At 42.5% G+C, this 23,744-nt stretch overlaps 1 protein-coding gene across 3 annotated transcripts in view; it reads left to right on the top strand.

The window, feature by feature from the left end:
• The window catches only part of Adam23 (ADAM metallopeptidase domain 23), a 159,811-nt gene that overhangs the window by 63,247 nt on the left and 72,820 nt on the right, over positions 1 to 23,744 (top strand). For all 3 annotated transcript variants that reach the window (XM_085699157.2, XM_048459345.3, XM_085699154.2), the window contains exon 4: positions 12,351 to 12,414. In XM_085699157.2, coding sequence (XP_085555283.2) covers positions 12,351 to 12,414 — 64 coding nt within the window. The remainder of the gene's footprint in view (positions 1 to 12,350; positions 12,415 to 23,744) is intronic.

Here is a 23,744-nt window from a genome sequence, read left to right on the forward strand (position 1 = left end):
TATACAGTTAATGCTAGTTTCTTCCAGGGCACTTTTTTTTTAAGCATTGGTTTTAAAATTAAACTATAAATATATCCTCTGGAAGACCCAAATAGAAGAGGTTTTTTTTTTACTTTTTTTTTCTATGTCAGTCTCTCTGGGATTTGTCAGCTTCTGGAGTCTTACAAAGGTTTTGCTTTTGATCCAAATATCGAGAGTCACTTTGTGAATGTAAGATTGTTGACCTAGACTGAAATTTTAAGAGCACGCAGTGAAAGTTGTCTGGCTGTGGGAAAAAGCTCATTTACAGAGATTGTTTTCAGACTCTGACCTATAGATCTGTTCTGCGTTTTAAAGCCACTAGTGCCTTCACTGTGTGACTGGCAGGCCACATCTACACCAGGACAGAAGGAAGGCTTGTTCACCTCTACAGTATTGAGAGTGATCTTAAGATGCATTTTTAGAATGCCATGCACAAACAAGGCTCTAAATAGCTTTTAAGAGATAAAAATCCAGTTTTAATATATTATGCAAAATGTCTAGACTCTATAATTAGACTGGAATAGATTAAATTACTCACCTCTAATCACTATTTTATACACGTCTCTCAAAGTGACATTAATTGCTCTCCAATTTGCTAATTATAAGATAGTTTCAGGATGGGCACTAATTTCTCCCTGTTATCCCTGGTTTTTAGCATTTTTATGATAAAGCATGTTAATGTGATCATGAAGTTTTGGATTTATTTTTGTCACAGCGAAGTAATGGTTTTGCAGACTATTTAGATTGGTTAACACGAATGTAACTTTGGCAGCTCTTGATCCTTGGCCTTCAGATTGGTTTCTGTATAAGAGAGGAGTTTTTTGGTTGTTAATTATTAATCAGATATGTAGAAACATTATCAGATAATATCTTGAATATCTTGAAAACGGAGGCATTCTCTTTTGGTTGAGGCGTGTAGAAATGTGTAGAGTTAGGGAAAGTGTAAGCAGTTTTCCCCAGTGTGGAGGTAATAAGAACGGAGCTGTTTCCCAGCCTTTGATGGAGAAGGTTGGCCTACAGGCATCTCAGTATTCCCACAGCTGATTATCCGACAAAGAGTGTACCTTGTGGGTGGACTGTGTGTGCTGCAGTTATTAGCTTCCTTTCCTTTTAGGGTGTGTGAAATGTCTTAAAGGAAGAAGGGTTTGTTTTGGTTCCTGGTTTCAAAAGTTCAGTTCTGTCTCGGTGAGGAAGGCGCAATGGAGCAGCTTGCTTCGTGATGGTGGGAGTGTGTGCCGAAGGGTCTTAACATCCTGAGGAAACAGGAAGCAGGAGATCACACCTCCCCTGTGAGGTTCCACACTCTCCGAGAACAGTGCTAGCAGCCAGTGAGCTCTCTCAGAGTCCAACTGTAAAGGCCGGAGGTGAAGACCATCATACAGGTGCTGTTTGAGAGTTGGGGGATTCATTAAGCGTCCAGTAATCCAGGGTTCCTGTTTTTTTTTTTTTTTTTTTTTTTTTTTTGCAAGGGACAAAGTAGCTCCGCAGCGTGAGAGACTTCTAGATCTTAGAGACCGCTCCAGGATGTGTCTAATAAAGGCTTTCTTCTGGAACCAAGGCACCACTGCTGAACAGTAAACCCAAAGATGCCCAGATAGCAAGTTAAGAAATGATACTAAGTTTCAAAGTCGTCATCAAGAGGAGAGGGTTCTTCTGAAAGAAGTTACACAAGAATGGCTATATTTCTAGAAAATTCCTTAATTTTCTTCCCAAGCCTGTTGGCCTTGCTGATATTTTAAAATGTCCCATCTGGGAGAATGAAAATTGCCTTTAGAGAAATCAGTAGTACCCTAAGTAAATCATAAATTTTTAAAAAGCAGTTCAAGGTCAATGAATAAATTTTTTGATGCTATGGTTGTGTTCCGAGGTTTGAATTGCCTGAAGGCCATTTCCTAAATGATAGAAGCATGTGCTGCTTATGTGGTAGTGATTCTGGGTTTCGGGAAGAAGCTGTTGAAGGTTACTCTCTTTTCCTTATAGGCTCTTCTCTTCCTTCTTTACTATGCTGCGCTATTTATCGCAGTGGTTTGCTGTTATGCAGAAAGCATCTCTCTGACTGCACCACTGTGGTGGTTCCTTTCTTAATTTTGGGAGGACTTTGGATATACTGCCCACTGGTCTCCGGTGCATGCACAGGGATCCCATGGTTGGGCAGAATGCTCTCTTCTGTCTAGCACATGGACTTCAAATTATCTTTTCCTGTGTTGGGCTGTGCAAATTCAGTCTTACTTCATGTGTCTTGAGAATTTGTCTGTGGACATTTTATTCTCACTTCAGCTGTGGAACTGAGAATAAAGTTGCTGCCCGCCGGCAGAAATCAAGGGCTAGTTTCCCTAATTAGGAAGACAACTATGGACGCTCTACAGAAACCTTTCTTCTTAAAACAATGCAAAGCTGCAAAGTACAGGCTGAAGAGAAGGCTTAGATTGCACAGTGCTTGCTGTGTAAGCCTGGGGCTGGATTCCCAACACCCCTGTATGAAGAAGACCAAGGAAAAAAGTGTGCCTGTATTCCCAGCACCAGGGAGGCAGAAACAGAAGGGTCCCTGGACTTACTGATCAGTCAGTCTAGTCAATCATTGAGCTCCAGGTTCTGTAAAGGATCCTGTCTCAAAAACTAAGGTGGGGAGCAACTGAGGAAGATACTCAGTATTGACTCTACATGTATGTATACACACACACACACACACACACACACGCATGTATACACACATGCACACCACACACATTTACAGATACACACACATCACACACATACAAAACATACATGTACATACACACCACACACATATACACATACACATGCACACACACCATGCACATACACCCCCTCACACATACATATGCACACACACACCCATTCGTACACCTACAAAATACAGCTGGCCTTTGCCTAATGGATTTTCTGATAAAAGTTAAAGAATGAAAATATTTTGTTAAAAATTAATCTTTCATTTCTCTTAATTGTTGAATTCTCATCTTCCCTCTGTCTCCTCAGTCTTCCTCAATTAATCAAATGAGTGAAGAAGAGTTACACTCCAGGGTCTCATATGTGGATAGAGCACTTCCTAGCGTGTGCTTGTTCCTTGCAGCTCTGCCCTGCTGCTAACATTAATTACTTTGCTGATGGCTCTAATTGACCCAGTAAAGGAGCCTCTCTATGTCAGTTGTCCCTGGTCCTAAAGACCTCGGATTCTCTTTGGACAGAGGATGCAATGCTTGCTTTCAGCATTTATGTATAGCTTTCCAAATCCAAATTCTCATTCATTCCTTAGGAAGGACCAAGCCCTTGTTTAAGCCTGTGTACTGTCACAAACCTGACTTTTTAAGCCCACCCCTCCTGCATGCTCAAGAGGGTTTTGTTGTTATTGTTTTGTTTTGTGTGTGTGATTTGCTTTTGTTTTTCAAGAGAGAGAAAGAATATGATGTTGGGTAGGTAGGTGGGGATCTGGGAAGAGTTTGGGAGAAATGAATATGACCAAAATACATGGTATGCAAAACTTAAAAACCAAATTAAAAAGATTTATTTGCTAATGTTTAAGCTACATGTATACAAAATAACATTTTTGCAAAGTATTTTGGGTTTTGTCTTGTAGTTTTAATAAGTTTAACATATTAAATTGAGCTCTGTATGCTTTACAGCAAAATAGAGGGCATCATATTTGGTGGACTAAAATATTAAGCTTTTGTGATATGTCTCTATGCCAGGTGTGTGGTGCACACCTTTAATTCTAGTGCCCAGGAGGCAGAGACAGACAGATCTCTGTGAGGGCTACATGGTGAAATTTGTCTCAAAAGAAGAAGAAAAAAAGAAAGTGGCCTTCTCATCACTGAGGAAAATTTAGGTAAACAAAAGAAAGGAAAAGGATAGGACTTTCCTCAGGAAGTAACAGCTGGGGAGGAAATCTGCTTGTGAATGGACAGAGGTCCAACATTTTCACACTGCTTCTTTTCCTCGATTGTGTGACCATTTCTCCAAGGGACTGTAAAATAGCACAAATCAACCTGCTCATATCTATGTAAGTGTGTGTGTGCTCGCGTGCACATGTGTGTGCATATGTGTGAGTATAGGTGTGAGTATGGATATGTGAATCTAAGTATGAGTCTGAATGGGAGTGGACATAGTTGTGTGTATATACATGTGAGTATGTGTGTGTGAGTGTGTGAGCATATATGAGTGAGTGTGGATGTGACTATGTGACTGTTGATGTATGTGTTGAAGGACCCCAACTCGTCTTAACCACAGTTATGCCATTCTGCAAAGGTTTTCAGATAGCAAGCTTAACTAAGGGCCTCCGGAGTTCAGGGCCTCCGGAATGCTGAGCAAAGACACCTGAGGTTAGAGCAAAGACAGCCTTATCTGGCTGCAAAACAGGGAAATTTATGAACTGGCCATAGAAAACAAAGAAAGAGAGGATGGCGAGGCCTGAGTCACGTATAAAGTGGGGCTCGTCACGAGTCAGGGGCTGGGCAATCAGACATCTGGTCGCCAGCCAGGAAAGGGGGAGGCAGGATAAGAGAAACAGTAAACCGCTGAGCAGTCCCCTCATTGTTATTTAGGTTAAGAATTTACCACCCTGCATCTCGCTTCTGTAAACCTCGCTTTTTGCTCTCCTATAAAAACCCCTCACCCCCAACCTGCGGCGCGCAAGTCCTCCGAGAGACTTGGTCGCCCCGGGTACCCGTGTATCCCCAATAAACCTCTTGCTGCTTGCATCCGGCTGCGTGTTTTCGACTGATCTTTGGGGCACGGGGCCTCTCCTGAGGGAAGACGCCCATGGGAGTCTTTCATTGTGTGCGAATGTATGAATATGTGTATCTGTGCGAGAGAGCGCATTGCTTTTGACTTGTTACCTTTCGTCATCAGAACTGGATGGAAGGGGAACACACTGCAGGCTTTGACACCCTTTGCCACACTGGCCTCAGGAGTGGAAGTTTTCCTGCAACCTTGCCTGCCCTTGCTACTGTCTTGCACTCTTGTTTTGTAAATGGATAGAGTAAATGTCCTCTTTTGTTATTTTAATTTTCAAGTCTCCAAAGGCTGTTGCAGTTGTGCGGTGAGGTGATTGATCACCCTTAGCAGTTCTTGGCGGATTTTACAAGACTTGCTCCTTGACTACGTGGCCTTGTGGGTGTCTTTTGTTCACTTTTCATTTGAAATGTTCTCGGTTTTTAGAAGACCCTTACATTAAAGATAGAGATCTTTGTTTTTCACATGGTTTTTTAAAAATCTGTTTTGAAATTTTGGTTGTTTTAACAACTTATCTCCGTATATTTTATTCTTACAGTTTTATCTCTGCTTTTGGGATCAAAGCCCTCCCCTTGGTGCTCACCCGCACTTGTGCAGTTAGCTTGTGACTTTACTAAATGCACACAACTTCAAAACATATTGGTCTGTTTTCCCCAAATATTTAGTCATGGCCGTCTGGTGATTTCCAGTTTTCTACTTTGTAGATGTAAATGCCACTCTTCCTACCACAAAACTTTTTCTGTGAACTGAAGAGTTTTCTGGATGTTCTTCTGTGTTTTTGGGTTGATGATGGGGCCACTGTTCTTCTTAGTTCCTGTAATGCTGATCCAAAGTCCTGGTTTTCCTCATTTTATTTGAAAAATGATGCACATTTTTCTTAAAGATGTACTTGAGTGATTTTATCATGCTAAAAAACAACACCAAAACTCTTGAGTTTTTGTTTGGAATTGCACTAACGGTCAAGTAGGTTGACGGTGATGGACATTGTCATCATGTGGACTGTTTCCACGGGGAATCGGGACTGCTTCATTCAGTCATGACTTATTTTATGGTTTTTTTTTTAAACTAAGGATTTTCTGTTAATTTCATGTGTATTTACACTTATTTATTCTTAGGGCATTAAATAGTAACACGTGTATGTGGGTATTATGTTTATGTAAAGTTTATTATTATTCCGGAAATTCTCCACCTATATCATCTCTAGATTGTTTTTGCTGGTTTACATAGGAGTGTGTGCTTCATATTTATCGTGTAACCAGTTATCTTACTATTTCTGATAGTCTAATTTTTTTATTTATGTACATTAGTGTTTTGCCTACATGTGTGTCTGTATGAGATGTTGGGTGTCCTGGAACTGGAGTCACAGACAGTTGTGAGCTGCCATATGGGTGCTGGGAATCGAACCCAGGTCCTCTGGAAGAGCAGTCAATTCTCTTAACTGCTGAGTCTCATTTCTGATAGTTTTCTATTTCTCCAGCCCTACTTCTGATAGTTTTTTTCCTGTTGACTTCTTTCCCATGCCTGGGAAAACTGGAATACGGTCCTGAATGAAGTGCAGGGTTTGCTGCTGCTGCTGCTGCTGCTGCTGCTGTTTGTTCTCAGTAGGACTGGTGAGGGCTAGCCTGGGGTAGCTGTTTGTTCTCAGTAGGACTGGTGAGGGCTAGCCTGGGGTAGCTGTTTGTTCTCAGTAGGACTGGTGAGGGCTAGCCTGGGGGTAGCTGTTTGTTCTCAGTAGGACTGGTGAGGGCTAGCCTGGGGGTAGCTGTTTCTTTGGATGAAATGCTGCCCGGCAGGCTGCTAACAGATCCTGGCTGACACTCGTGGACACACTGGTAGCCACACAGTGGTTCAACTGCTTCACATGCTCTGAAGCTGCCTCCTCAGAAGGGAGTTGGATCATGCTGGTTGATCAAGCCCTTTGAGTGCGGATTTTAACCCTGGATACTATACACCTGAAGCCAATATGATGTTTTTCACCTAAATCCTCTTCCTTTCCTCTCTCTACTCTGAAGTCACAGTCCTGTATTTCTTGTTCTCCTTGTACTAGGGTTTCTAAACTGTATTCTGGCACGTGGGTTCATCACTGCAGAGCTAAGGAACACCTGTACTGTGAGATTTCTGATATAACCTCTCATGTCATGGAGGAAGGCATCAACTCCCTCCTGTAGCCCTTCAGTGCCTTAATCCTTGCTCCTTTCCACCCTGCTCTTGCTAGGATTTTTCTCTGCATGCAGCTCAGCTCCCTTGAACTGTGCTCACACGTGCCTTTGCCTAGCATGCCATCTTTGTCTAACTTAACACAAAGCCTCTATTTAACCTGTAGTCATTCTCACCCACCAGGTGTATCATTGCTATACTCTTAAATCCCGGCCTTTTAACCCAGTTTAAACTCTTATTTTATTGTTTATACTCAAAGGAGTAACACTTTACCCCTACACTTGAGAAAAACAGCAATTGAGAAGCCCTTTTTGCTTTTAAATCCATTACTTAAAAAAAAAGCAATATGAGGGCAGAAGCGTCATTGTAAACTTATGCTTGTATGAATCTATTAACCTAAATTCCTGCATTTGTCTTCATCACTATTTAAGGAGGTAATCATTTGATGAATTAAAAATATCATAAATGGGGAGTGGGAGGCATCCCAGTGGGTAAAGTCCTTGCCCCACAAGCATGAGGACCTGACTTCAGTTCCTAGCATCTCTGTACAAAAAGCTCCAAATGAAGCAGACGCTAGAGGAGGAGGTGGAAGCAGGAGGCTTCCTGGGGCTTGCTCCCTGACTAGCCTAGCTGAGTTACTGAGCCTCAGCTCCTGAGGAGAGACCTTGTCTCGAAAAATAAGGTGGACAGCTCCCGAGGAAAGGATGATGTCGACCATTTTACATACGCACTCTCTCTCACACACCACACCACACCACACACACACACACACGTTATGAGAAAAGAGAGAAAAAGAGAGACATTTCTGGTGGACGGAGGGAGCAGGCATGGTGTGACGTTGAGTTTGCGTGGTGCCCAGCATTAGCTGCTTGAACTAGTTAGTTAAGTGAACTGACAGCTCTGAGCTGCTGTGAATGATATGAACGAGACTTCTTGGAATTTGTCAGGGGTCATTTGGGTGGACACGGAACCATGTCTAAGTAAAGATACCGTCTTAGTTCCCTTTCTGGTCCTGAGCCAACCCACCATGACCAAGGCAACTTAGAAAAGAAAGCCTGAGACCGGACTGCTGTGTCAGAGGGTGAGGATTCATGATGGCAGAGCAAAGTTATGGCAACAGAAGTAGCTAAGACTTTACATCTTAGGGTACAGGTAGGGGGCAAAAGGGAGCGAGAGAGAAGGAGAGCAAGAGAGCTCACTGGGAATGAGTGGGTACACGTATCTTTTGAAACCTTGAAGCTTACTCCCAGTGATCTCCTCTAACCAGGCCACACCTCCAAACCCTTCCCAAACAGGTTCACCAATTGGGGACCAAGTATTCAAACATATGAGCCTCTGGGGGCCATTCAAACCACCACAGACACTATGTTATTCACTATGTTGTCACTTTAACTCAAGTTTTAAAAATGCATTCTCCTGGAAACAACCTAAAGAAGAATGGATAAGGAAAATGTGGTACATTTACACAATAGAGTACTACACAGCAGAAAAAATGACATCTTGAAATTCACAGGCAAATGGATGGATCTAGAATACATCATATTAAGTGAGGTAACTCAGACCCAGAAAGACAAATATCATATTTACTCACTCATAAGTGGCTTTTAAAAATAAAGCAAAGAAAAAACAGCCTACAAATCACAATCCCAGAGAACCTAGACAACAATGAGGACCCTAAGAGAGACATGCATGGATCTAATCTACATAGAAAGTAGAAAAAGACAAGTTCTCCTGAGTAAATTGAGAGCATGGGGACTATGGGAGAGGGTTGAGGGGAAGGGAGAGGGACAGGAGCAGAGAAAATGTAAAGCTCAATAAAACCAGTTTTTAAAAAAGAACATTTTTTAAAAAAATGCATTCTCCCCAATGAAAGTGTGAAATAAGCACTTGGTCACGAGAGTGGAGGAAGACTTTTGAGGACCCGTGTACTGCCGATAAGGACAATGCCTCAGGCCCATGGGACTGGGCAAAGCTCTCCCGTGTCTGCTTGAAAGTGTTAGTAGTGTGCACAGAAAGTGTTAGTAGTGTGCACAGAAAGTGTTGGTAGTGTGCACAGAAAGTGTTGGTAGTGTGCACAGAAGGTGTTGGTAGTGTGCACAGAAAGTGTTGGTAGTGTGCACAGAAGGTGTTGGTAGTGTGCACAGAAGGTGTTGGTAGTGTGCACGGAAAGTGTTGGTAGTGTGCACAGAAAGTGTTAGTAGTGTGCACAGAAAGTGTTGGTAGTGTGCACAGAAGGTGTTGGTAGTGTACACAGAAGGTGTTGGTAGTGTGCACAGAAAGTATTAGTAGTGTGCCTGAGACTGCTTCCCTAACAGAAGCCTCCTGCTGAGACTGACGCCTTCCCTCAGTGCTGTTCATAACAAGCATGATGAGGGGCTGGTGCCCCACCATCAGAGCAGCCATGGCACCCTGATTCATCGCTCCAGTCAAATTTCCAGAACCCAGCGCAGGGTGCTCCGTGCCCACCTAAGAGTGCTTTTTAGAACACCTGGATGGTGAAGGTGAGCCCGGAACAGCGGGGGCTTCCTCCCAGATCCCCAGATTAGTCACAAACCACACCCAAACCTGTTTTCACAGAGAGATCCTTTATTAAGGGGAAGAAAACTCAAGTGGCTGCTTTCTGACTTGAGCAGGAAAACAGCAGCAAAGACCTTGCAGGCGTCATTTTTAAGAAGAGAAGAGGGGAGGTCTGTGCTAGAATGGGCTAGGATATGGTGGTAAGGAAATACGCGACAAAAGAGAAGGGGAAGGGACAAAGGGAAGGGAGGAAGGGGAAAGGGACAAGGGGAAGGGGAGAAGGGTAAGGGACAAGGGAAAGGGGAGAAGGGCATCTGTCCTGGAGGGCAGAGGACGCAGATGTGGCACATAAGCAAAAGGCGGTTTATAAAAGTAAATGGGGAAGGCTCATGTTAGGATGAGGTCTTTAATTTTAACTGTGCATGTTAATTAGGTGAACCAAAGGGCACTTTCGATAGCTGGACTTTGGTAGTCAGCCTCAGGAGAAGAAAGTAGTCAAATAAGGAACCAGGCCTGGTGGTTAACTTTAGGAATGAAATCTCATGGTTTTCAGAAAGGAAACGGGAATAGGGGAGCAGGACACGGTCTGCCAGAGCCACCCTCACCATGCTGAAGCTGCCAGAGTCCTTCGAGTATCTGTTCATATCTGCCACCAGGAGTAATGATAGGAGTGACAGCTCACACTATGGGACACTTACTCCTTCATCTTCACGCCACACACCTGTCCTAACTACAGGTCTTTGTTTCCTCTTCTACAAAACGAAAGGCTGCAACAGGTGACTCTGCAGGGCCCGCCCCGCTCAGACATGCTGACCTTCTAGAAGTCACTCTTATTTGTTTGCTTGTTTGTTATTTGTTTGTTTTTCAAGACAGGGTTTCTCTGTAGCTTTGGAGCTTGTCCTGGAACTCACTCTGTAGACCAGGCTGGCCTCAAACTCACAGAGATCTGCCTGTCTCTGCCTCCCGAGTGCTGAGATTAAAGGTGTGCGCCACCACCGCCCAGACCTCTAGAAGTCACTCTTAACAGTAGGTTTATTTGCTAGGAAATTTCAAATGACTGTGACTGAAGAATAGGAGGACTCTGTGATTCTGTGTATAGTTCAGATCAATTCCTGATGCATCCTTACATGTCTCCATAGGAGGCTTGGGAATGGATGCTCCGAGCCTGACAGCAGTTAACTAAGAACCTCCCCTACATCTAGCATGCCCTGTGGCACCAAAGGGCAGTTTTTACAACACGGATCACACAGTGAATAACATAGTGTCTCTGGTGGTTTGAATGGCCCCCATAGGCTCATATGTTTCATATGTTTGAATACTTGGTCCCCAATTGGTGAACCTGTTTGGGAAGGGTTTGGAGGCGTGGCCTGGTTAGAGGAGATCACTGGGAGTAAGCTTCAAGGTTTCAAAAGATACGTGTACCCATTCATTCCCAGTGTGGGTAGACTCTCACTCAAGTCTCGGGATAACACGACCTCCCCCCCCCCCCCAGTAACTCATAAGAGACCGTCCTTGCTGCAATCACATGAGGTTTATCTGACAGGACAGGAACCAGTGCACTGGGGCCCAGACTCATAACCCACGCAGAGAAGGAGTTCGACCTCGAGTAACTGGGAGAAGGGGTTTTTAAGGGAAGAAACCACAACCCAGTAATCCAAAGGGGCTAGGGAGGGCGTCATAGAAAATTCCGAAAATACCAGTGATGATCACAGGGGGGAAACTCCCTGTTTCTCAAGATTATAATCTAACTTTACCTTCAGCTAGTTCCTGAACAGAGTCACGGAACCTAGATTTTTGGCTCCATTTTTCACAGCGATGATCACAGTGCCCAACACTGAGCACCCAGTGCTTATTTCCAGGCTAAGTTATGCATATTTGTGGTTTAACTTAGTCAGTTTTTTCTTCACAGTGACCTGTGACTTTCATATTTTTGACAATTTTATTTGACACAAGTTAGTGAACCTTGCCTGTGGTGACACCTCCATCCGTGGATTTTGCAGGGTCTAAAACCTGCTCTGACTTCCAAGTTTATGTTCTTAATTTTTTAAATTAGAATTTATTTTTATTGTGCTTTGGGGTGTGAAGTAGAATGTGTGTGTGTCCAGGGCACACATGTGGAAGTCAGAGGACAACTTATAGTAGCCAGTTCTCTCCTTCCAGTGGGACCTGGGGATTGACCTCAGCTTGTTAGGTTTGTGTGGCAAGTGCTTTTTTCAATGGACTGTCTTAATGGCTCTACACATTTTTAAATGGACTTAAAAATTCAAAATAATACATTTCATAGTACATTAGAATTGCATGAGATCCAAATATCATTCTCCACAAATAAAACATTATTGGGATCCAGCCACACTCATTTGTCTATGTATTGTTGATAGGATGGCGAAGTCAGTTGTTACTGCAGAAACCACAGCGCTGGCAGAGCCACAGTGTTTACTGTTTGGCCTTTATGGGGAATGTTTGCCAGATCTTTTCTGTATTCCTTCCCAATGATCCATTAGAGCATAATTGTGTGTGTTTAATAGGGCTTTCTTATTTCTTATTTCTTATTTCTTATTCATGCAGCTTATTTTGGTCATTTTGACTGACAGGTCCATCAGGTGCTGAATCTAAGGGTTTCCCTCAAATTGACTATGTTTTATCTTCCTCAGTAGACTGAAGGCTCTCCCTCCCTCCCTCCCTCCCTCCCTCCCTCCCTCCCTCCCTCCCTCCCTCCCTTCCTTCCCATCTTTCTTTCTTCCTTTCCTTCTCTTCCTGCTCCCCTGGATGTTGTTTTGAGACTTGACCCCAGACTGCTTTTCTATGACTGTACTGCACTTTCCAGGCTCCTCCCATCCATTATCGAGCTGTTTTTAAGCCTCTAGCATTTGGATGCAGAATTCACTCTTTCTTCTTTCCTTTTGCAGTGGTTTGCTGTCTTCTGACTACGTGGAGATTCACTATGAGAATGGGAAACCAATGTACTCTAAGGTATAGTAAAGTGGCCAGGTCTCCTGCAGCATAAAGTGTATCCTTCCTGAGGTCGGTCAGTAAGATCGCCCAGCATCCTATGCAAGGGAACTTAAAGTGCTGAGGCCACGTTAGATTCTGTAAACTCAGAACAACAAGGGAATTTTATTGTTTTGATTTTACATCCATTGCCTTTTTGAATGATCAGATGAACTTCACTGTTCCATATACTAAATACCATTTGGGTAACCCTTTTTAAAAATACTTGGAAACGAAAGTCTTTTGGCTTTAATTTTTTTAAGTAGTTGTGTATACAAAGCAATATTTAGAGATATAGTTCTTTAATTTATGTTTCACCTGCCCCATACATGCACAACTTGAAGGCAATTTTGTACATTTTAGATGATTTGTTTATGAAACAGTTTTGTGATATGGTTTTTTCCACTCCTGCTGTAATGCTGGCACTCTTGAGTTTTCGCGTTTTGGAGACTTTTGATTTCAGGCTTTCCTGGCCATGGAATCAAAATTATAAGACTGCATGAACTCTTCCAGTGACAGTTTAGTGTGAGCGCTTCATGTGCATGGGTCGAAGGCAGGTGGGGAAATGAGATCCAGGGGGATATTCTTCTCTTTTCCCTCTTTTGAGGCTGTGTAACCCAGGTTGGCTCTAAATGCTGAGTTTACAGGCATTTACTCTCATACCCAACTTTATTTCATTATTTTATTTTATTTACTTTTTCCGTCTGGGGACCAAACTCAGGACCTTGGACATGCTAGGCAATGCTCTACCACTGCACTGTAGCCCCAGCCTTTCCGCTTAGCCACCACAACAGGTCCCCATAGTAAAACAAAACACACAGAGGCATAGAGAAGGCAAGAAATTTGCTCAGGGCCATGACAGGCTATAACCTAATTGTAATGGGGCACCTAAAATTATTCAGGTGGAGGCGATCTTTTCTTCTGACCATGAAGAACCAATGAGGAACAATTGAGTTAAAAGCAAACAAAAGAGACATCGCTGGTAGTGCCCATCAAACAGCGATTTCCATGAGTCGGTCAGAAAATCCATGGAATGGGTGCAGAAAAGAAATTATGACTTTTAGTGGCTACCCTGGTGCCGCTGAGGCTCTCAGTAGGGCCCATGCAAACCACAGCAATTGGGCAGCAAGCCAGAAACAAGCAATGGGGGAAACAGAGTTTGTGCTTTGCAGATGACTTATGAACGTCAGCACAGCAGCGGCACCAAGCATGCAGACTTGCAAAGCTGTGAGGCAGGGGCAGGAAGACCTGAGATTCCCAGGCCATATCGTCTCAGCACATGCTTATGCACGCGTGACTCGGGACTTAGATCTGTCTAATTAGCAGTGGGCACATTTACAGTGTCCTTTGGCCTTTGAGCCAGGGACTTGCATGTGTGGCTCTTCACTACTGTCAGCGCTCTCCTCCAGCTGGATCTGGGAGTTTTGAATCCCCCTGAGACTGAGGCCATGGAAAGGGACCAGCAGTGCCAACTGAAGTGCCAGAATGGTGCTTGCTGGCGTTTGTGCAAAACCATGCTGCTGTCAGCTGCACCAGGGCTGTGATCTGGGTGCTTGCTGACTCATGAACCTGGAGGAGATCGCACAAGGACTTTTCAAACTCAGCAAATGGCACACCTTTGCAGCCTCAGGAACCTGACCTGAACTTCTAAGAAGCTCACACTTATTTTAGAAGTACAATAGCTAATTGATGTACAGAGTTCATTTGAAGTACTGCAAATGAGGGCATTTTAATAATAAGATATGCCAAACCTCCTGTGGTTGTAACATATTTAAAGCAAAAGCTACATCAGCTCTGGCAAAAGGAGCTATGTTCACTGTAGTTTGACTTTATCTCCATCCCTTTTGTTTCATTTATGACACATTTCCTTTAACAGCTTGTATACCCAAATTTACTTGTCTACAGATAATGGATTAATGATAGCAACCTAATGGCGATATCCTGGTTTTTACATATATGTACATGTACACACACACACACACTCACGTACACATCCTTAAGACCCAAGAAGACGTCACACACACACATTTGGTGCAGGATTTATAAAATCTAATGATAATCTAAATGCTTTAGCATGCATGAAACCTATGTTTTTATTGGCTTATTATTTTTAAAAAACCGAATAATGTTCTTCTAACTTGCTGTTATTATTCATTTAAAAGTATTAAGCCATAGACATCTAGCTTACTTCCAGCCTTCTCTCACAATTGTCCTAAGGACAAACTTCCCAGATGTAGTCTAAACACACTGTAAGTGTTGAAGGATTCATTTTAAGAAGAAGACTCTCTGGATCAAAGAGTTGTATATATTTTATGACTTTGGTCATAATGACAATTTTTGCTTCTGAAATTATGCATAATTTTGCATAAATTCTTGTTCTCATTACACCCATAAACTTAGGAACACTTTTAAAGTGAATTTTACAAAGATTGGTTGCTGTGCTATCTGAGGAAGCTTTTGAAAGGAGTACCAGAAAGGGAAGTTAATGCGGAGGAGTGGCAGGGTGTCTACCCATCCTGTAAGCTGATCGCAGGCGGCCCTGAGAGGTGGCCTAGTGGGTAAGAGAAGTCCTGCTCCTGCTTGTAGCTCTAACTCCAGGGGATCCAAAAGCTCTTTTCTGGATTCTACATTCACATGCAAGTTTCCACTCCACTTCCCTTAGACACCTAATTAAAATATCAAAGACGTCTTATTGTTTAGGCAAAGGAAGGTGTACACGTAAACACCTGCACACCCATTGTGTGCTGCTATCTGACCAGAGAAGCCATGGGGTATAATATAGATGTGGATACTTAAAATACTCTGGGACTTGGTGTTCTTTGCATAAATCCACGTTGGGATGAAAATCCTGATGCCTGGGTACTTCGAGCTCACGGTTACAGCCTTTCTATCTCCCTGGACCGAACAACAGCCCCTCATTCCTGTTCCTAGATGAGGTTAATGTCTTTTACTTTTGCTGAGTGAAAGTGGACTGAAAAGAGAAGTAAATACAGGAACCAGAGAGGAAAAAAATCGTCAGGTTCATCGGCTAGGTATCAGGCAGATGTTTGCTAATGCACACGGAGCAGCTTCTTTTTGTGTGCCCCGCCAAGCAGATTTTATTACAATTCCTTCTGCTGCTTTTTGCACAAAGTGCAGGATACAATAAAGCAGCTTTGTTGATTTCATTTTACTCTTTTAAAAAGCAACTTATTTATGTTTTCTTTGTTTTAAACAGGCTTATTGCGGCATAATTTATATACTGTAAAGTACACAATTAAATTGTTTTTACTATATTTGCACAATCATGCATCCATTAACATAATCTAATTGTAAGACATTTTTCATCACCCCCACAAAGAAACATCTCATCTGTTAGCAGCCATTCCCTAGCGGCTCTCCTTCCCATCATAGGGAACTGTTAATCTACTTTTCTGTCTCTATAAATTGCCTATTTGGAACATAAATGAAATCCTATAATATGTGGTCCTTTGTGAGTGGTTTCTTTTTTCCAGGCTTTATTGAAGTATAATTGAAAAATGCAAATTGTATATTTAAGGTGTGCGACTTGGATTTTATACATAAGAATATTATATAGTTGGGTTATGCCAAATGTCATGCTTTGCCTGTGTCCCCTGGGGAATGATCAGCATCCCCTGATGAGTACATCCTTCACTCCCTGTACTTAGTTTTGTTGGTGAGAACACTTAAAATCTACTTCACGGCAGATTTTTAAGTATGTAGTCACTGTGTGGCACTTTCTGTCTCCGCAGTCTACTGCACTCACACTGTTTGAGTTTTCTACGCCTTGACCAACATCTCTTTATTTGCCCGATCCCCTCTTGCCCCCGAGAACCACTCTTCTACCCTCTGATTCCATGAGCTGGACTCTCTCACGCTACCTCTGAGGGTTGGTGCAGCATTGTCTTTCTCTGCTGGGCTGTTCCACTTAGTACAGGGCCCCACCATGTTGCATAGAGGCCAGGATTTCCCTCCTGCCAGGGCTGGGTCTTTCACTGGGGACAGATTTCTTCGTTCACACGTCCATCAGTTTCTCCAGCTTGGCAGTGTGAATGAAGCTGAGACGAACATACAGTGCAGTTGTCTCTTTGAGATTTAGAGTTCCTTTCTGGTTTTTGGATGGATATACACTCTTCAATTGGCCATGCCAATCTGTAGATCTATAATTTTTTTCCCACAAACCATTCCAACATATATTTCTTGCCTTTTCTTTTTTTACAATAGTCATTCTAGTAAGTGTGAGGTATAGCTCACTGTAGTTTAATTTTGCATGCCTCTGATGATCTTAGGTGTGTTTCTAAGTGAGTTAAGACATTTGTCCTTGGGACCATGGAGATGGCTTTGTGGGGCAAGAGCACTTGTCTACACATATAGAGACCTGAGTGTTTATCCCCAGTGCTCATGTGAAAAGCCAGGCATGCCTATGTGTACTTGTAACCCCAACACTAGGGAATGAAATCAGGTGGATCCTGAGAGCTCCTTGGTCAATCAACCCAGCTAAATCAGCAAAATTCTGGCTCAGTGACAGACCCTGTCTCAAGGCAGTAAGGTAGAGAGACAAAGAAAAAGGCGTCTCTGTGCCTCTGTCTCTGTCTATTCTGTCTATGTGTGTGTGTCTCTCTCTCTACACACACACACACACACACACACACACACACACACACACACACAGAGAGAGAGAGAGAGAGAGAGAGAGAGAGAGAGAGAGAGCCAAAGCCAGAGTCAGAGCCAGAGCCAGACAAAAACATACCCACATAGAAACAGGCACACAGATGCTCACGGCAGCATTATTTACAACAGAACTGCAGGTAACTTTGTGATCATCAGTGGACGAATGAGTAAAGAAAATGTGGTGTATTTACACACACTTGGGACAAAATTCCTATCTTAAATATGAATGTAGCCAGTGGGTAAATATGTACTCCAGGTTCATCCATGTTGTTGCAAATGGTGGCATCTCCGTTGAAAGACTGAATACCAGTCCATTGCATTTATATACAATAAGATAATGTAGACAGGAAGAAAAAGACTCTGTCAGTGAGGAGAGTACATAGGTTCTAAAGAAACCAAAATATTGAAAAAGAGTAGGACAGTGGTTTCTAGGGTCAGGGGGCCAGAGGTCAGGGGTCAAGGGTCAGGGCCATTGAAAATGGAAAGATGTAGGTCAAAATTACCCATGATGTAGAACATACGTGTGGAATCTAGTGTGTGGTGTGAGAACTGTTGCCAGTGACACAGTCACATGATGGAATTGTTGACAGTAGACTTCCAATGTTCTTTCCTGGGTACTCACAGGAGACACACCAGTGTGTGCTTCTCCATAACAAACATTATCCATAACAAAGCATCATGTTCTATACCACACTGACACAGACACACGCACACACACACACGCACGTTCAGCAAAAATATCAGTTCAACTCCTTTTCTGACCTGGCTTTTGTTTTAGGTAAAGCACATGCACCGGGGAGCCAGAGGCATGTTCCTTCTCCGTGGGGAGAAGGCTTTTCCTCACCTTCTTCTTTCCCTCAGTCACATCTTGGTTTGCCTGCAGCTCACTGTGTCTGTGAGGGCTGTGGTAGCAGGATGACAGGGATGCCATCTGGGTGAGTGGGTCCTTGATAGACACGACTCCTGGGTGGAGGTGGAGATCAGCGAGCCCGGGATTCGGAGAGCACCCTGTCTGTCGTCATCCCTTGCTCTCCTGGAGGAATTGGTTCCAGGATGACGTAGGGGACACTCTAATCCACGGATGCTCAAGTTTCCTGTATAAAATTTGCCTGGATTTGTGTACCTCACACATCCTATGGAATCATCTAAGTCATCTGTAGCTTACAATACCAAGTGCAATATGACTGCATGCAAACAGCCGACTATTCCGACTTCATACACTGGTTCTAAACCTCCAGGGGGATTAAATGACCCTTTCACAGGGGTTGCATATCAGATATCCTGCATATCAAATATTTACTTTAGGATTCATAACAGTAGCAAAATTACAGTTATGAAGTAGCAATAAAAATAATTGTATGGTTGGGGTCACCACAATGTGAGGGACTGTCCTCAAGGGTCACAGCATTAGGAAGGCTGAGAACCACTGCTGTAGAGAAGTCTGTCAAGGAAGGTGGTTTATACATATTCCTCACAGAAATAGTTGCTTTTGCTAAGTTTCTTCATCATGATATTGGTTGAATCTGCAGATGCTGACCCTGAGACTGCTGTAGGCTAAGTGGTCCTGACAGGGAGGGGAGGGCACTGCCACCAGTTGTTAGAGCTGAGCTAGGGCACCTGCGCAGGACAGGACAATTTCAGTCCTGTGTTTTTTCTCTGTTTTTTTCTCCCTTTTTCATGTTTTCTTTTTCTCTTTGCCCAGTATGTCTTCCTTTATTGTCATTTAATGGATTTTCTCAGACTGTTTTCTCCATCTATTTCCTACTTCTAAGCCACATTTGAAATAAAAAGTTCTCATTTTTATGTTTTGTTCCTGACCAGATAGTTTGGATTCCTACTCTTACAGTAAATTTAAATGGGCCGCTTATTACTTGTATATTCATTGTGATAATTTTGTAGTCTTTGAATTAGTAGCTAGCTTAAAAGTTGCTTACTATTAGGTAAATAATAAGCAATTTAAGTTATAACAGGGAAAGGTTATACATATTAGAACATTTATATTAAGTATAAAATTAAAGTCATTAAAATCTCCGGTTTAAAGTTAAGCATGCTGTTGTTGATCATTCAAAATATTGCCTTTTTGGCAATATTCTGAAGACATTCTAGAATATGAAAGAAACATAAGGGCTAAAAATCACCCTATGAAATCCAGCTAGCAGACAACATTCGTTCCTTGCAAAGCTAGTTTAAGTTTGAACAATACAATTACTATGAAGTATTAAAGTTACGTGGTATTGGCAGAGCTGCAATGGTCCAACATTTTTATCCACACACTACTGGTAGAGTTCTTTTCCCTGGTGAGTTTAATGAAGATAAATTATTAAAATGGTGCTGAAATTTCAAGTTCCCCAACTCTCTGAATGTAGTTTTTTTCATTTTCTCCTTCTGCAGCAAATCCAGGCACATGTAATCAGTTACAGACCACTCGCTTTTAAAACAGGCTGGTATGCTTCATCAGTAGGCAAATTTGTAAAACAAAAGCAAAAACCCAGACCTAAAATAATTACTGCGGTGACATCTTCTGTAACATGAAGGGCCTGTTTGTTTGTGTTTCTGTCCTGCCCGCCCCCCCAGATGTTTAGTCCCAGAGAAAAATCACACTGAGATCTCTATATGTTATAAAGCCGATTGGTCCTTTAGGTCAGGCTTCTTATTAGCTAACTCTCACATCTTGATTAACCCACTTTTCTGATCTATGTTAGCCATGTGGCTCAGTACCTTTTTCAGTGGGGCAGTTCACATCCTGCTGCTTCAGTGATCTGGACAGGAGTGGGAGGAATCAGCTTCCTCCTTCCCAGAATTCTCCTGCTCTCCTTGCATCATTTCCACTTCCTATCTGGTTTTCCCGCCTACACCTCCTGCCTGGCCAATCAGCGTTTATTTAAAACATGATTGACAGAATACAGAGAATTCTCCTGCACCACTTCCCCCTCTTTTTTAAAAAAACAAAGGAAAATATCCATAGTCCATTTTTTGGGAATGTGGGCGTAGTATTTCAGGCTACTTCCAGCTGGTTGGGGGCGCCGACAATCTTATGGGAACCTAAAGAAAATTTAGAGTTATGATCAAGTCCTGACTGAAGTATCCTGTGAGTCTTGATCATATCAGGCAGCAGTCTTGAATCTGTTCTGGATGAAGAACTCAGACATCTGGGCCATCTGCTCCTATCAGAGATTGCTCAGGTGGTCTCCCTTGGCCAAAGATGATTTTTCTTAACTCTGAATAAATCCAGAGCCTCTCATTTTCTGTGGAAACAAAAGCAAAATCTCTTCTCCAAAGTAACATACCTTTTGACTTCAATTTTGAAGCCAAGGTATTTTCAAAATACCTATCTTGGATTAATTCTGCAGCATTTATAAGCAAATATTTTTTAGCAGCTGTTGCTCCTTCCTCAGCATTTAAACAATTCAAAAAGAGCATAATGGCATACAGTATCAAGATTCTCTCTGTATTTTCCATCTTTACGTGGCTTTATTTTAACCTCTATTTCTTTTATTTTTACTTTTAACTTTTGGTTTTTTGAGACAGGTTCTCTGCATATCTTTGTTCTGGAACTCCCTCTGTAGACCAGGATATCCTTGAACTCCCAGAGATCCGTCTGTCTCTGCCTCCCCAGTGCTGGGATTAAGGTGTGTACCACCACACCCAACTACTCTCTTTCTTTCTTTTTTATTTTAAGGCTTTAAACCATTTAGAGGTTTTTTTTTTTTTGTCTCCTTTGAATCTCTCTTTACAATATCTCTCTCTCTTCCTGACCATGTGGGTCTTTAATTTGCTAAGGAATATGGAGAAGCCAACATTCAAAAGTTCCTATGGCATTTCAAGGTCCTTGTCAGGAAGCAAGCTGCAACATTGGGTCCATAGCTCCTTAGTCCGAACTGCTTGCTTGAAAGAGTGAGTTTTTACCCTGGCAGGACGGCCCAGAAAGCCGGCATTTTAAAAGAGCACAGCTTTTTTCCTGCTACGGCTGAAAACTGAAATGCTTTACTCTAGTCTTTCCCAGGCTTTCTGTGGATGCAGTTATCCACCTGGGCGCCATTCTATGAGTTTCTTGGGCTGTGAAGCTCACACACACTGACAGATTGAATTTTGTTGAAGCGGTTGAGATTATTAAACAGATACAAACGGTTGGAAAAATTTTAAAAATTAATTGTTGGTTTGCTTCCCTTTGGTTTCACCCCCAAACCTCAAATCTAAGAGGGTCATTCCCACCGGTCTACTGGCCATCTCCCACTCCTTCACAGGCACCCCGTCCACTTCCAGCTCCTGTTCTCTGTCCTCTGTCATGTGGGTTAATGTGGCTTCTTATGTCACTGTTATTTGAGGGGGCTACTGGGAGAGTAGAAATCTTCCTTTTCATTAAAGTGAGTGGAATCAAATAATGCCTAGTAATACACCTATGAAGTCATAGAACAGACTTCCCCAGCTTCCCAGTTATTATCACTTCAATCATTAAGTTGCCTTTTCCACTCATTTCTGATTATTTGTTTATTTATTTCCGATACAGGGTTTCTCTGTGTAACTGTCCTGGCTGTCCTGGAACGGCTTTGTAGACCAGGCTGGCCTTGAACTCACAGAGATCCGCCTGCCTCGCCTGCCTCTACCTCTACCTACGTGGATTAAACGTGTGCCACCACCACCCTGTGAGGAAATGTTTTAAAAGATAAGAATCACATGGGTTGGGGAGTGTAGCTTAGTGATAGAGTGCTTACTCAGTATGCTCAGGATCCTGGGTTCACTCCCTAGCAACACACACACACTGAAGAACAGGCAAACAGACAAGCCCTCAAGCAAACAAAACTAAAAGCAAAAAACCACCCCTAATCAATGAACAATAACAAAACAGTGGAGGATGCCCCAGAGGTTTGCCGCGGAATTCTGAGCTTGCTGACCTAATGCAGGAGCCCGTGACCGTGTGAACATGACTTGGCTCTTGGGGTCCTTGGCCGTGTGATACCTGACTGAGAAAGTTGACAGTGCGCTTCCTAGGAATTCTCGTTCCCTCTGACTTCCAGCACGTTCTGCTTATTTAAGGATCCATTTTCGTGAGATCTAATTAACGGATGAACACTTTGGGATCTGGAAATGCCAACATCAGTGGAGACACACATTGACGTAGCCCTTGCGACTGCTTGCTTAACTCCAAGTCTGTGCCCACTCTTGGTCAATGCCGACTCGCCCTCTGGAGTAGTCTGAGGCTTTCTTACCTGGAAGAAGATGTTTAACTGGAGCTCCTGAAGATGTGACATCAGCCAGAGCCTTTAGTGCACACTACCCATCTCCTGTGTTGTACGTGAAGATTGTGGTCACAGTCGAATAGTGATCAGCGATTGTACTGTGCACAGCAAGTGAGAATCCGCCTCCATGTGGGATTTCTCTCCTTTCTGTCCTAGCCAACTACAGCAGCAGCATGGATCTGCAGAGTTGCCATGCGATATTTTTCAACATACTTAAAAAAAAAAAAAACTTTCTGTAAATTTAACAAGAAACTCAGAAAATGTTCCAATAGTACCACTAAAGCGGAAATCACCAAACTACTCACAGTGCTTGCTATACCTAGCTGTGCACTTCAGACGTTAAGGCTGAGTACTGTGTTAGCACAAGGACTAAATGTTATCTCTAGCCTCACTTGAGGCTCAGAGAACTTGATAACACACAGTCAAATATAGCTTCCCACCTAATCCAGTAGGTAACCAGGAGAGAGTCAGCTTTCATTCAGTAGTACAGTGGGTGGGATGTACGTCTAAGGAGAGCTGGTAAAATCAGCATACAATAGCTTATGGGGAAAATAATAGCTTAAAAGAAAATCTGAAAACAGTTACTCTTCGGAAGGCCACGCGAATATGACTGTTTTCTGTGTACTTCTTCTAACCACTTGGCTTAGGATAGCTTTTTTTTTTGTTACACAAAGTGCTAAAGAACAATTTTGATAGAATTTACAGTTACTGTATATATGTGTATATATATATGTGTGTGTATAATACATCTTATATGTTATATGTATTATAAATATATAAAATTATAATACATATAATTTAGAAACATGTGAAGAATTTGAAATTAATTGCTATATTCTGACCTGGATTCTCAAGTTGTTGAGATGTGTGAACTCCTTTGTTCTTATAGGTTTCAGAGTTAAATACACAAATAGAACTTGGCATGCTATAACTTTGCTATTTGAGAACTGAGGAGAAACCCACATGTAGAGCACTTATAATATGTGATATCATATAGCTTCCCAATAACCCATTCAAAAGAGAAATAAACTTACCAGGACAAAGCCAAGTGGAAAAGGCAGTAGGAGATGTTCATGCAGTTTTAGGAGGTGGGCAGCAGGAAGGTCAATAACTATTCTCTTATGCATGAACACTGCTTACTCCATTGAATTATTTTGAGAGGACACTGCTAATGGCAAGCCAGCTCATGTTATTAAAGCCAGAAGTCAGTGCCATCTGGAAAGAGGGTGGTGAGGTGAAAGGTGTACTTGGAGAATAACTAACGCTGCCCACCCCGATTCGCTCCTTACCCACATCTCCAGTTGGTTGAAATAGCCAGTATATAAAAGAGTTTGGAGAGGGAATGGACAAAGAAATAATAAAAGCCTGCTTTCCAGAGGGAAGCACACAAACTGTTTTCAGTTC

The sequence above is a fragment of the Myodes glareolus genome, chromosome 1, assembly GCF_982192425.1.
Source record: "Myodes glareolus chromosome 1, mMyoGla1.1, whole genome shotgun sequence".
In the NCBI taxonomy this organism is placed as follows: Eukaryota; Metazoa; Chordata; class Mammalia; order Rodentia; family Cricetidae; genus Myodes; species Myodes glareolus.